General features: G+C 49.6%; 1 protein-coding gene across 1 annotated transcript in view; it reads left to right on the top strand.

Annotated features, from left to right (window-relative positions):
• LOC137661793 (phospholipase DDHD1-like) overlaps nucleotides 1-14261 on the top strand; it is a 68761-nt gene that overhangs the window by 980 nt on the left and 53520 nt on the right. The window contains exon 2 of the mRNA XM_068397414.1: nucleotides 1738-2588. Coding sequence (XP_068253515.1) covers nucleotides 1738-2588 — 851 coding nt within the window. The remainder of the gene's footprint in view (nucleotides 1-1737; nucleotides 2589-14261) is intronic.

Genomic DNA, 14261 nt, shown 5'->3' with positions numbered 1-14261 from the left:
CCGACGACAATATCGCACCAATCGAGACTCCCTGATCCCCATTCATAAACTGATTAGACAATTAGAAAATCAAGGAGTGATTGGCATGGCTCGCTCACCCTTTAATAGTCCTATATGGCCAGTGCGAAAGTCTGATGGAGAATGGAGATTAACTGTGGACTATCGTGGCCTAAATGAAGTTACGCCACCGCTGAGTGCTGCTGTGCCAGACATGCTAGAACTTCAATACGAACTGGAGTCAAAGGCAGCCAAGTGGTATGCCACGATAGACATTGCTAATGCATTTTTCTCTATTCCTTTGGCACCAAAGTGCAGGCCACAGTTTGCTTTTACCTGGAGAGGTATCCAGTATACCTGGAATCGACTGCCCCAGGGGTGGAAACCCTCAATCCTGAACTAAATGAACTTGATGAACTTTTTGCATAAAGATGAATCATAAACTAGTGATATGTGTATATATATATTTGAAAATGAAAAGGTAGTGGTGATCTGAGTATGACGTGAATGGTATGGAATAAGGGGTGGAATGTCCTGGTTTGGCCCAAACCAGGCCAATTATTCTTAGAGAAACCAAGGTCACTGCTAAATTCCTCACTGCTTACGAGTGAAGAGCTGAAGGGGGGTCGCACCTGCAGGGAGGAGCAGACAGGGCAGGTGACCCAAAATTGACCAACGAGGTATTCCATCCCATACACGTCATTCTCACTTTCCTATTTATCACTAACCCACTGCCTCCTGGAGGTGGGGCCCAGGAGGGATGGGCCCTCCTGTCTCCCACTGATTGGTACCAGCTTTGCCAATTCTCCAGTTAAAAGCCTGCAGGTGTGATGGCAGGAGGAGCTACTGCATTGTCCCCTCTGCCCGTGTTGGGGGAAGCAACTCTGCCTGAGGAGGAGCTCTCGATTTTGGTTTTGTATATATATTTGTATATATTTGATTATTTCTATTATTCTTATTATACTCTTTTTCATTACTATAGTTTATTAAAACTGTTTTAACTTTTGAACCTGTAAGTCTCTCTCCCTTTTCCCTTTCCCTTAGGGTGGGGGGGGGAGAGGGTTAACAGAGAGTGTCTGCCACCAGGTTAATAGCTGGCCCAGCTTTAAACCGTGACACTGCCTCACGTGCACACACAGACCCAGGACAGATCTTTGTAGGGGAAATATGTGTGCTTCTTGTAACAGTATCATAGAATGGTTTGAGTTGGAAGGGACCTTAAAGACCATCCAGTTCCAAACCCCTGCCACGGGCAGGGACACTTTCCACCAGACCAGGTTGCTCCAAGCCCCTTCCAGCCTGGCCTTGGAACACTGCCAGGGAGGGGGCAGCCACAGCTTCTCTGGGCAACCTGGGCCAGAGTCTCACCACTCTCACAGCGAAGAATTTCTTCCTCATATCTCATCTAAATCTCCCCTCTTTCAGTTTAAAACTGTTCCCCCTCGTCCTTTCACTCCATGCCTTGTAAAAAGCCCCTCTCCAGCTTTCCTGTAGCCCCTTCAGGTACTGGAAGGTGCTAGAAGGTCTCCTCGGAGCCTATGGGGCTGTAGGTTGTGTTTGAGGGTGCCTCACATGCAGACGGGACTGCAGACTGTTTGAGGGTGTCACACACACCCACGGGGCTGCAGGCCATGTCTGAGGGGGTGTCACACACACAGGCTGTGTCCGAGGGCGCCTCACACCCACCACCCCCGCGGCCGCCGGCCATGCCTCAGGCCCCCCCTCACGCCCGCCCCGCAGGCCGCGTGCCGCCGGCCCGCCCCCGCCCCGCCCCCGGCCGCGTCTCGGCGCGCGTAACAATGCGGCACCGCCCCCGCCCGGACGGAGCCGGAGGCGGCTGCGGCAGCCGCGGGCCGGGAGCGAGCGGGGCGGCGTGTGGCGGCAACCGCCGGGCAACCGCCGACAACCGCTTGGCAACCGCCGGGCTGGGCGCTGCGGCATGGTTCACCACCTGCCCGGCGGAGCCAGCGACGACGGGGAAGCGGCGGCGGAGCAGGAGGCGGCGGCGGCGAGCCGCGGCGTGCAGCATCCATTCACCCGCCCGCCCCGCCGCCCCCAGCAGCGCTCCGCGCCGCTGCTCCGCGCCGCGCTCTCCACCTCCTCCTCCGAGGGGGAGCCGGAGGCGGTGGCCGCCCCGCCGCGGGAGCCCAGCCTGAGCGACGAGGCCGGCGGCGGCTTCGATTTCGGCTCGGCCGAGTCCGGCGCCTCGCTGCGCTACTCCACGGGCACCGGCAGCGAGGGCGAGGGAGCGGGGCTGGCGAGCAGCGAGAGCGGCGGCAGCGGCTTCTCGCTGGCGGCCGCCGCGCTGCCCGAGAGGAGGCGGCCCGGCGGCGGCCGGCCCCGCTCTGAGGTGGTGCGGGAGCTGGGCGCCGAGGAGGTGCGCTGGTTCTACCGGGAGGACCGGAGAACCTGGAAGCCCTTCTTCGGTTACGACTCGCTACGGCTCGAGCTGGCCTACCGCGCCCTGGGAGCCGGCGGCCCGGGCGAGGCGCGGGAGGGCGAGGCGGCGGCGGTGGAGCCGGTGTGCGTGCGGAGCGGGCTCTACGAGGTAGACGTGGCCAGCGCGGAGAGCTACCCTATCTACTGGAACCGTGAGTGCTGCCGTCTCTCCCGCGGGGACCTGGGGGGGTCCCTTCCCCTCCCGCGGGGACCTGGGGGGGTCCCTTCCCCTCCCGCGGGGACCTGGGGGGGTCCCTTCCCCTCCCGCGGGGACCTGGGGTGGTCCCTTCCCCTCCCGCGGGGACCGGGGGGGTCTCTTCCCCTCCCGCGGGGACCGGAGGGTTCTGGTGCCCTCGCACCGAGACCGTGGGGGGGTGGCTGGGCTGCCCCTCACCTCCCACGCTCCCCAACAAGGGGTGCTGGGCACCCCCTGTGTGCACAGGGGTCCTGCACTGGGTTCCCCCCTCCCCGTGGGTAGCCCTGTAGCCCTTCCAGCCCCTCCGGCGCACCCCTATGGGTAAATGGGGGTCTGAGCGCTCCCCATCACACCAGTCCAGCCAAGGGGACTGGTCACCGCTCGCTGCCTGTGTGCGCTTGGGGATGAGGGATACAGGACAAAACATCCTCCAGGGAGAGGGGACCCTGGGTGCCCATCTCTAACATACACCTGAGCGAGGAGGGACTGGCAAGTCCCCTTCCAAATCTTGGACACGGTGGGGGGGAACGCGGCACTGGGCATCCTACACTCCTAGGCACGCTCATAAGGGAAGCGGCGTGGGCATCCCTCATTGTGCACTTGAGAGAGGGGGCACTGGGCACCCCCCAGCCAGAGGATGAGGGGCACTGGGAAACCCTCACCCACTGTACGGGATCATGGGGGAAGGGTGTACTGGGCACCTCTTCAGCTGCTTCCAGCTGGAAAGGGAGCTGGGCATCTTTCCCTGTGCACATGCTCCTGAAGGAAAGGGGGAATCTGGGCATTCCCACTCTGGCATACAGAGACAGGGGAAAGGGAGGTCTGGGCTGCTTCTCATTTCTTGACACATGCAGAAGAAAGTGGGAGAGAAGGTGACTGAGCCCCTTCTTGCTTATGCTTCCCTTTTCCTAAACAAAGTGTGAGTGAGGGTGGAGATTTGCCTTCAACACTCTCCCCCTTCCCTCAATATGCACACCCTTCTTCCAGAAGGAGGAGGGTAGAAACAGCAATTGTTTGTCCACTGCCTCCCTGCCACACATACACTTCTGATCCCTCCTCTTCAGTGAGGAACAATGGAAGAGAGGGCTGGTCTAGCCGTTGTTCCCAAATTACTCCCATTTGATAGTGTGCGTGCAATTTTGGATCCAAAGGGTAGCTACGACGTTGGTTCATCGTAGTGTGGGAGGGAGCAAACCAGATCTCACGCTAGCGAAGCCCATGAGTGAGGGAGGAGAACCTCGTTCTCTGATCCCACGAGAATGAAGTATGAGTACAACTGACTTAAAATACACTGAGGTGCACGTTAAGAGTACAGAAACTGCTGTCTGGTTTTGCTGATTCACGTTTTCAGTTCAGAGCAAAGGTCAAAAGCTTTTATCTTTGTTCTTGCCTGTTTTGTTCTTCTGCTTCATGTATGTGCCGTACTTCGGGGAGGGCTGCTATCTCACAGCTACAATACTGAACGTGCTGACAGTTCTTGGGCTCTTGTGGCATCTTAATGACAGGGAAATGTTGATTATAGCTTGACAAGTGCTGAAATATTTTTTTCACTCCACATCTTCAGGCATCTTAAGCTCATCGCAGGATTTGTTTGTAACATCAGGAATATCAGACTGAGTTACAATTTGAGCAGATTAATTACTGAGAATTTTATCCCTACCTTGTGACCTGTGGGACTTATTTAATTAGTATTGTAGAACTAGCAAAAATCACAGAATCACAGAATCACAGAATGTTAGGGATTGGAAGGGACCTTGAAAGATCATCTAGTCCAATCCCCCTGCCGGAGCAGGATTGCCTAGACCATATCACACAGGAACGCGTCCAGGCGGGTTTTGAATGTCTCCAGAGAAGGAGACTCCACAACCTCTCTGGGCAGCCTGTTCCAGTGTTCGGTCACCCTCACCGTAAAGAAGTTTTTCCTCATATTTAAGTGGAAGCTCCTGTGTTCCAGCTTGCACCCATTGCCCCTTGTCCTGTCATTGGATGTCACTGAGAAGAGCCTGGCTCCATCCTCATGACACTTGCCCTTTACATATTTATAAACATTAATGAGGTCACCCCTCAGTCTCCTCTTCTCTAAGCTAAAGAGACCCAGCTCCCTCAGCCTCTCCTCATAAGGGAGATGTTCCACCCCCTTAATCATCTTCGTGGCTCTGCGCTGGACTCTCTCTAGCAGTTCCCTGTCCTTCTTGAACTGAGGTGCCCAGAACTGGACACAATATTCCAGATGCGGCCTCACCAGGGCAGAGCAGAGGGGGAGGAGAACCTCTCTTGACCTGCTAACCACACCCCTTCTAATCCACCCCAGGATGCCATTGGCCTTCTTGGCCACAAGGGCACACTGCTGGCTCATGGTCATCCTGTTGTCCACTAGGACCCCCAGGTCCCTTTCCCCTACGCTGGTCTCCAACAGGTCTGCCCCCAACTTGTACTGGTACATGGGGTTGTTCTTGCCCAGATGCAGGACTCTACACTTGCCCTTGTTATAGTTCATTAAATTTCTCCCCGCCCAACTCTCCAGCCTGTCCAGGTCTCTCTGAATGGCTGCGCAGCCTTCCGGCGCGTCAGCCACTCCTCCCAGTTTTGTGTCATCAGCGAACTTGCTGACAGCGCACTCTAATCCCTCATCCAAGTCATTAATGAATATATTGAATAGTACTGTTCCCAGTACCGACCCTTGCGGGACTCCGCTAGACACAGGCCTCCAACTGGACTCAGTCCCACTGACCACCACACTCTGGCTTCTTTCCTTCAGCCAGTTCACAATCCACCTCACTACCCGATCATCCAGACCACACTTCCCCAGTTTAGCTGCGAGGATGCTGTGGGAGACCGTGTCAAACGCTTTACTGAAATCGAGATAGACCACATCCACAGCTTTACCATCATCTATCCACCGGGTTACGTTCTCATAAAAGGCTATCAAGTTGGTTGAGCATGAGTTCCCCTTGGTGAAGCCATGCTGAGTGCCCCTAATGATCCCCCGATCCTTGATGTGCCTAGAGACAGCACCAAGGACAAGTTGTTCCATCACCTTTCCGGGGATGGAGGTGAGGCTGACCGGTCTATAGTTACCCGGGTCCTCCTTCTTGCCCTTTTTGAAGACTGGAGTGACATTCGCTTTCCTCCAGTCCTCAGGCACCTCTCCCGTTGCCCACGACTTAGCAAAGATGATGGAGAGTGGCCTAGCAATGACTTCCGCCAGCTCCCTCAGCACCCGCGGGTGCATCCCATCAGGGCCCATGGATTTATGGACGTCCAGATTGCTTAACTGGTCCCTGACCCAGCCCTCATCTACCAAGACAGATTCCTCCTCTATCCTGACTTCTTCTGAGGCCTCAGGGGTCCGGGGCTCCTCAGGACAGCCTCCAGCAGTATAGACAGAGGCAAAGAAGGCATTCAGTAACTCCGCCTTCTTTTTATCCTCTGTCTCCAGGGCCCCCACCTCATTCATCAGTGGGCCTACATTGCCTCTAGTGTTGGCTTTACCTGCAATGTATTTGAAGAAGCCCTTTCTGTTGTCCTTGACCTCTCTTGCAAGGTTTAATTCCAAGGAGGCCAAAAATGGCCCAAGAAGACTAAAATTATTAGTGTAAGCTTCCAGATGAGTGAGTAACTTGGAGTTGGGCTGCTGCTTGTCTTCTGTGGACATAACACTGAGTGATATTTCATATGTGGGTCTTCTGTTTGAACCTTCTTAGGTTATCCAGCACTCTTCTGCCCTCACAGTTGAAGAGGGCTGGTTTACAACCATTTTACTCAGTCTCATTTTCAAAGACCTGGGTGAGTCTGTTAAATCCGCAGCCTGTGGACATTTGGGCGACTCTCTCCTGTTCCTTGGCTTGTGAGTTTGTCCCATGCAGCTGTTGCCCTGTCTGGTATTTGCTTTTCCCTTGCTTTTTGGTGGTTACGTTGTCAAGTTGCCTGTATTTAGTTCTTGCCGTGCTTTCTTATAAATCAGTCCACTTCACTCTCCAGGTAATCGTCTTCATCCCAGCATGTCCTCCAGTTTCAGTTCTGACTGTGTCTTGGGGACACTCATCACTTCAGCTGATGTCTGCCTTGCAACAGTAGTTTTAAAAATTGAAGTAGGACTTTAGTAAAATCTGATGGTATGTGGAGAGAAGGAACAACAAAAATTTGTGTTTCTACAGCCATTTAGGGAGCCTGTGGAGCATTGTCTTTTAGGGAAGGATAAAACACTTCTGTACACAGGTTTGGTAAGGGGGTTTTTGTTTTGTTTTGTTTTTTTTAACATGTATGTTTTTGTACCTAATAGTACTGTTAAGTAAAATACCTTTTGTTATATTTAAAAAAAAATTATTTGCTAGTACCATCTCTGAGTAAGAGTAACTTCTCCTGACCTTAGCCTGGAAATACCTGTGAACACAGAGTGGACCACTGGGCCTTAATTTTAAAATTTGTGTGCTCAGGCTGGAGTTTGGGCAGCTTTTAAAAACAGTTTCAGCTGCCTTTAAGCTTGGACTGAAAGAAATATCCAAGACCCTATATTTTCTTTTTTTAAGCTCTGTGTGAGCTGCTTTGTAAATTGGAAGAAGAGGCAGTCAGCACCTTGTGAAGAGCCTCTGCAGCTTGAGCTTTTGCAAAATGAGATGTGAATGCCAGGACAGCATTATCTGCTCTCTGAACTTAGAGTTGGTCAAGATTACTGAAAAATCCTGGAGTATAATAGTTGATGCTTGGCACCAGATGTTTACAAAAGGCTATTTTCTTAGCGGATTTTTTTTTTGATCATGTACTTTTGATGTAGCAGTAAGATATGAAGCCTTTTGTACCTCAGCCACTGGTGGTTCTTTGGGCTGCACTGACAAGACTAAAAATGAACATTTCAGGGCTGTGAAGTGCTTCTCTGCTGTCTGCTTTGTGTGGGAGCACTGAGTGCTTGCTTCTTCTCTAGAGCTGGCAGCATAAATTTGTTTGTTGACACTCTACAGACTGGGGACCCTAAACCCATCTTGAGGCACAGGTCCCACTAGACCTCTTGCCTGGTGGCTTTTATCAATGTCTGGTATCCTGAGGCTGCATGTTTAGTTTGCCTTGTATTCTGAAACAGAAGTAGTATTAAAACTATTCATAAGGCAAGATGAAAATTAAGAGCTTGGAACCAAGAGTTGATCAGTATGTTTGTGGCTTGCAGTTGTTCTAGTCTTTTTAGCAGCAGAACACATTTTTAGTTGCTTTACAGCATACTTAGAACATTGCTTTTGGTGTGTTGGACAGTGTTTGATCTTGGTTGATACCGTTTCCTTTATGTAAAGGACCTTTTGATCGAAGGCTGAATTCCTGAGTAGTGTTTTCTTGCTTTTCTCTCCAGGTATGTTGTTATTTTGCAAATAAAATACAGATAATTTACATGGCAAGGTGAAGCCTTACTCCTGCTACTCAATCTTTCCTGGGTTTTACTTTTCTGCTTCTGTTCTTACCATACTTTCCTTCCAAAATTATCTTGTAGCTTAGTTTTGGCCAGCTCATTCCTGACCAGAAGGCTTAGTGCACATAGATGAAACAATTTTTAGATTTGCAGCACTCCATGTATTAAATCACAAATTAATTTGTTTGTATGTTCTCTGTATGTTTATGGTCTGTGGTACCTTTCCCTCTTTCCGTGGAGATAATCTCTGACATTATTTAGGATGCTTTTACTAGAACAGGTGGGAGATGTCAGCACTTGGCTTGGGTGTGCCTTTGAGGGCAAGTGCTCAGCTTTTATTTTTGTGATTTACAAGCATTATTTAAGCATAAGGAATCTGTTGTCTTGTTGCTGTAAATGATACCAGAATCACAGAATTGCTCTCCGATGGATGGTGTCAGCTGCAGCAGAGTAGCTAAGGATGGACTCGGCTTAGAAAGCGAGTTGTGCTTGCCCTTCGATGTGGTCCAGCACTTTTCCCGCTGGATGTGGTCAACAAGGAAGAAGGCAGAGATGCAGGGAAAATAGTTGGGTTACAAGTTATGGGTGACAGGCAGAAGGGTGTTATCTACTTTAGCTGAGAAAGCAGAAAACGTTTGTGGGATGAGAAGGATCACAGAATCAGCGAGGTTGGAAGAGACCTCTGGAATCATCGAGTCCAACCTTTGACCTAACACCACTATGCCAACTAGACCATGGCACTAAGTGCCACATCCAGTCTTTTCTTAAACCCCTCCAGAGGTGGTGACTCCACCACCTCCCTGGGTAGCCCATTCCAATGCCTAATAACCCTTTCTGTGAAGAAATTTTTCCTAATGTCTAACCAGGAGTTCTGTTCTGACTTAATTCAGGCTTGAATACTGATTTGAATGTGGCAATATCAAAGAAATAGGATGGGATTTAATTTGGAGGTGACAGGGCTAGATTAAAGATAGATGACAGGTGAATTTTTGCATGTATGTGCGTGAGGGAGATGCTGTCTAGGGAAAAACTGATACTGAAGGCAAAGAGAGACCTTGGATAGAGCTTCTTTTTGCCCTGAGAGGAGCACGACAAGAATCTGGAAGAGCTGACACTGTGTAAGTTAGGAAGCAGAAGGACTAGGTGGAAGAAAAATTTGCAAAAGAGCAAGACATTAAAATAAGAAGCATGAGGAATTCTCTCAGTGGTATCTGTAAGGTGGAAAAAAGTGAAGATGAAGTGGTTTTGAGTGTTGGCCAGAGGAAAGGTCACTAGTGTGGTATGATCTGTTTGAGTGGGTTGCAAGTAGCTGAAGCTACACTAGAGTGTGCCTGGTGTGGAACTGGAGAGGAGAAGCTACAGAGATTGTAAATAGCATGGTTAGTGAGTGCTGGGATGAAGGGAGTATGAGGTGAAAGTGAGGTCCTAGGCAGTGATATTTAAGATGAAGGAAACTAAAATCATGCTGGTTTTCAAGGGGGGGGAAAAAACCTATAGGGTAAAAAAATTGAAGGAAAAAGTGAAATCTGGGGATAAAAGTATAGGGAGATCTGGAGCTGGGCTGGGCTAGACAGAAGGAAGTGGTGTTAAGGAGGAGAGCACAGAAGAAAAATCCCTGCAGAGGAGAAGAGAGGAGGAGTTGAGAGCAAAGCTTAGCGTGCCCGTGGAGATCTTCACCTTGTTCATTAGTGGTAGGTCTGAGGTATGCACAGGAAAAAGCTTGCTCTTCTTTTTTTTAAAAAGATATTCCTGTGTAGGAACCTACTTGCTCAGACTGTGCATACGTGATCATTGCTGCTCGGTGCTGGCGAGAGCTGGCTGACAACGACCGATTGAGGAGTGCCTGCCAGGAGAGCGCACGCTGAGCTCGGGGTGGGATTGTGCAAAAGCCCTGTGACTTTCAGTGGGCTTTGAGCACGTGCTTACATTTCAGGAGGTGCTCACATGTTTGTCATGTGGCACAGTCGTTCTTTTGTGGGTCGGTTTCGCTTTCACCTAATGCAGTTTCAAAAAATGCAAGTTTCTCTGGGTGAGAGAAGAGCTGATAAGGGACTAGGTCCTACAGCTCACTGACCCCAGCAGCAAACGTGGTGGTGGAAGCGCTTCACTTCAGAGGACTAGTACTGAAATTTAGTGAACCGTTTTAATAGATAAGAATTCAATAAAAATGAAGCTCTCAACGTACAGCCGCAGTCCCGCTTCATGTTTCAGCAGTCCAAGGTTTTGTGATGAGCGTTTCCTGCTCATCATTGACACGTCTAGTAAGGTGAGCGTTAGGATTTTGACTTGGACCGTTGGGTTCAGGTCCACGTAAAGAGCCATTGTAGAGATGTTAATTAAACTACTATCTTAAACCAGAAAAATCCTTCTTGAAAAACACAATACACACTATAGGGCTATACAGCAATTGAGATAAGGGATGACTTTGAGGACATGAATTTCTTTTTGAGGGGTTCCTTCTGTGTTTGACATTTGAACCAGCCCCAAAGATCAGCCTTTCGTTATTGTTTTGGATTGCTCAGTTCATAGCGTAAACCGATTAAAATGGTGCAGGGAAAACTAGTTATAAGCTGTTGCTTGAATTACTTCATGGGGTCTTGGTAAAACAGAGGCGATATCACATCCACAGTGGAGCAAAGCGTGTGTTCCTCCCTTGCTGCATCTAACACTGCGTGGAGGCTCGTGTGTGTAGCTGCTCTGTGGGTCAGAGCCTGGAAAGAAAATCCCATCTGTGCCAATCAGATTGCTCTTAATGTGCTTAGTCTCTGTGAAACTCAAAAGTAACTTCCACCTGTAATTTTGAAATTGCTTCAATAAAGCAATTTAGAATTATTTGATGGACCAGCAAAATAATACCCTTTACTGCTCCGTGAATGAAATCTCTTTTCATCTCAGACCCTGAATAAAAAAATGAGTCTGGCTCTGTAAATTCGTGTGGCTCTGTTAAATCTTCTGAGGCCAGGATTTCACCCTTGAACTCCTCGTTGGGTTATGTTGTTACTTTTGAAAGAGCAGAACAGATTGTGTGTGTTTGTGGTTAAACAAAGGAAGGTCACCCGGGCTGTGATTAAGTGGCTCATTTATTCAAATGTCAGTAACCTGCTCTGTTCTGAAGTACTGTGTTAGGGAATAGCTAGAAAGCTCCAGAACATTAAGCTATTAAAAAAAAAAAGGTTTTAAAGTCTGTTAAGTTACCTAGCAAACATGAAATAATGAAATTTTAGTTTGTGGCTATTTTATTATAACATCTGTTTGTTCACCCAGCATGCACGGTCGTGTCGCTGACAGTAAAATGTAGGAATCTTTAATCTCATGATCATAGAATCACAGGATGGTTTGGGTTGGAAGGGACCTTAAAGATCATCCAGTTCCAACCCCCTGCCACGGGCAGGGACACCTTCCACCAGACCAGGTTGCTCCCAGCCCCATCCAACTTGGCCTTGAACACTGCCAGGGAGGGGGCAGCCACAGCTTCTCTGGGCAGCCTGGGCCAGTGTCTCACCACCCTCACAGGAAAGAATTTCTTCCTCATATCTCATCTAAATCTCCCCTCTTTCAGTTTAAAACCGTTCTGTTTCTGTAACCTCTACAAACCCAGCCACGAGGGAACTAGGGAAGAGGAACAGACCTTGTCCTGCAGACTGCACTCTGTGCATTTGCATTGGCAAAACCAGGATCTGCACATCATTATTGCTGTAGAGGCAGCGGTGGCCTTGGCTGCTGGGTGGGTAGGAGGCACGCTGGTGCAGAGGTCGAGTGATTCCTGTCCTTACACTTACCAGTGTTTGCGCTAGCAAAAGAGTCTTGAGCTGTGCAGTAGTTCATGTACCCAAAATACAATTTTAGGCCTGATATAATAGGAGTGGATAGCCAAATTTAAAGTCTCCAACAGTACCCCGCTGGGCCCCGCACTTCAAGAGAGATGTTGAGGTGTTGGAGCGAGTCCAGAGGAGGGCGACCAAGCTGGTGAAGGGTCTGGATGGTCTGACCTATGAGGAACGGCTGAGGGAGCTGGGGGTGTTTAGCGTGGAGAAGAGGAGGCTCAGAGGTGACCTTATTGCAGTCTACAACTACCTGAAGGGAGGTTGTAGTGGAGTGGGAGTCGGCCTCTTCTCCCAGGCAACTAGCGATAGGGCAAGAGGACACAGCCTCAAGCTTTGCCAGGGGAGGTTCAGGTTGGACATGAGGAAGCATTTCTTCTCAGCAAGGGTCATTAGCCATTGGAAGGGGCTGCCCAGGGAGGTTGTGGAGTCACCATCTCTGGAGGTGTTTAAGAAAAGACTGGCCATGGCACTTAGTGCCATGGTCTAGTTGCCATGGTGGTGTCAGGGCAATGGTTGGACTCGATGATCCCAGAGATCTCTTCAAACCTGACTGATTCTGTGATTCTGTGATACCGTGATACCCTTGATGTTATTCTGGAATACATTTATCTCAGTGGCTTCTGTCAACGTTCAGGTTCTTGTGTGTATTACAGGTGCTAGGAGAGCTGTGCTCCAAAACGTATGACCTTCAGCACTTTTAGCAGACCTTTGGGGGGAAAAAAAAAGACCATTTTTGCCCAGGTTTTGTTTCCCTTGGTAAATGTGCAGGTACTTCTCTTCATTATTTCAATAGCTTTCGGCTTGAGATGTCACATATGGTAGCCTCACAGTTACCTTCAGCTTGTGCAGATGTTACCCTCACGTACTGCAAATTGTTTGCAACTGTAGTAATAGGGAAGTCATCAGCACCCGAAACATTGGAAATTCAGCACATAACCATTGGCTTCTCTCTGGGATAGCTACTTTAGCTGTGCAAACAGAAGTTGAATGGCAGAACTGGGTCTTGCACTACCTCTGTCTGCATTTTGGTCAGGCCAACGAGACCCGTCGTCTCTGTTATATATAGGCAGAGCGGAGGATTGCAGGGGGATCGGAGAGTTTGAACGGGGCTTTGGGGGACTTGGGAGGGATGAACCAGCACACCCAATGCCTGCTGAAGAAAACTGGCATCTGTGGGGTTGGGATGAGAGAGGCTGGAGGCACTTGGAGCCGTTGTTTTGGGAAATTCACTCTCTGTGTTGTGCCCTGTGCGCACAGAGAGGCTGTTTTATAGGGTTGCCTGCAGGTTTCCCAGTCACTGGAATGCTTGGGTAACTGGGAGAGCACGTGTGCCAGCACCAAGTGAGGGCAGTTCAGTGGTTATCTGGGCTTCTTGCTCTGGATCATCTGCCTTCAGCATCCACTTCCCTCCTTACCTTGAGTTTTCCTGCTGTTCACCTTTCTTTGCTGATTGCGGCAGGACCAACTTAAGGATGCCATCACCTGCTAGCGTGAAGCCCTCCTTCTGTTACAAAGGTGGGGTGTTAAGAGATTATCATCGTTTCTAGTACTGTGGAAGCAGCGTTTTCCTATAAATCTGTTACAGGAAAGGTTTCAAAATTGGCTTTGGAACACTTTGAGTGTTCCAAGGAGATTTTTCCTTTTACTTTCATAGCTTGTAGGTACAGTGGTCTGAGGAATGAAGAATTCAGAATAGTTCTGAGGTTCCAAGTAAAGAGCAATTCTCTGCTATTTATTACATTTTCATACTAACTTCAAGCAGTATGAAGAATACTTCTGGTGTATACTAGTGTCCATGGGCACAAAGAGCACTAGCAGCATGTCAGAGACTTCTGAACCGCCATCAAGCTTAGTGGGACGTGCCCAGTCCCGGCGTGGTGCTCTGCGAAGCAGATGCTTGCGTGGCCTGAGCCAGTGGCTGGGCTAAAAGCCACTGCCCTTGGCTGGGTCACCTCGCCCAGCTGCGTTTGTACTGCTCTGCTGATAGAGCAGGTAGATCCCTTCCTTTGCTCAGTAACTCTGAAACCTCCATGCTCTCTATTGTTTCGTGTTTGTTTTTTTACCTAATTTTCCTTTTCTGTTTCTTTGCATCTATTATTCCTTTTCCAAGCTGTCCTTACCAGCTGTTTTCCCACCTTCCAGGTAGGAACAGATCTTTGAGCACACGTGGTGTTTCTCCTTCTTGACCTTCCAGATGTAGGAGGAGAAATTCTGAGCTGAGCTACAACGGATATTATTGTCTCAGCTTGCTTGCAGGGATGGGTATAAGGGAGGATTCTTGCTCCCTACAGCCCCAGTAGTTAGTGTGGGCATCAAGCGCAGTTTAATGAAGAATAAGCACCAGGATACATTTTTTGTAGAGATTTCTCTGTTGTCACGTGGACAGCAATTGCTGGGCACCCAGCTTCCT

Source organism: Nyctibius grandis, chromosome 4 (genome assembly GCF_013368605.1).
Source record: "Nyctibius grandis isolate bNycGra1 chromosome 4, bNycGra1.pri, whole genome shotgun sequence".
In the NCBI taxonomy this organism is placed as follows: domain Eukaryota; kingdom Metazoa; phylum Chordata; class Aves; order Nyctibiiformes; family Nyctibiidae; genus Nyctibius; species Nyctibius grandis.
This window is presented reverse-complemented; position numbering and strand designations above follow the sequence as displayed.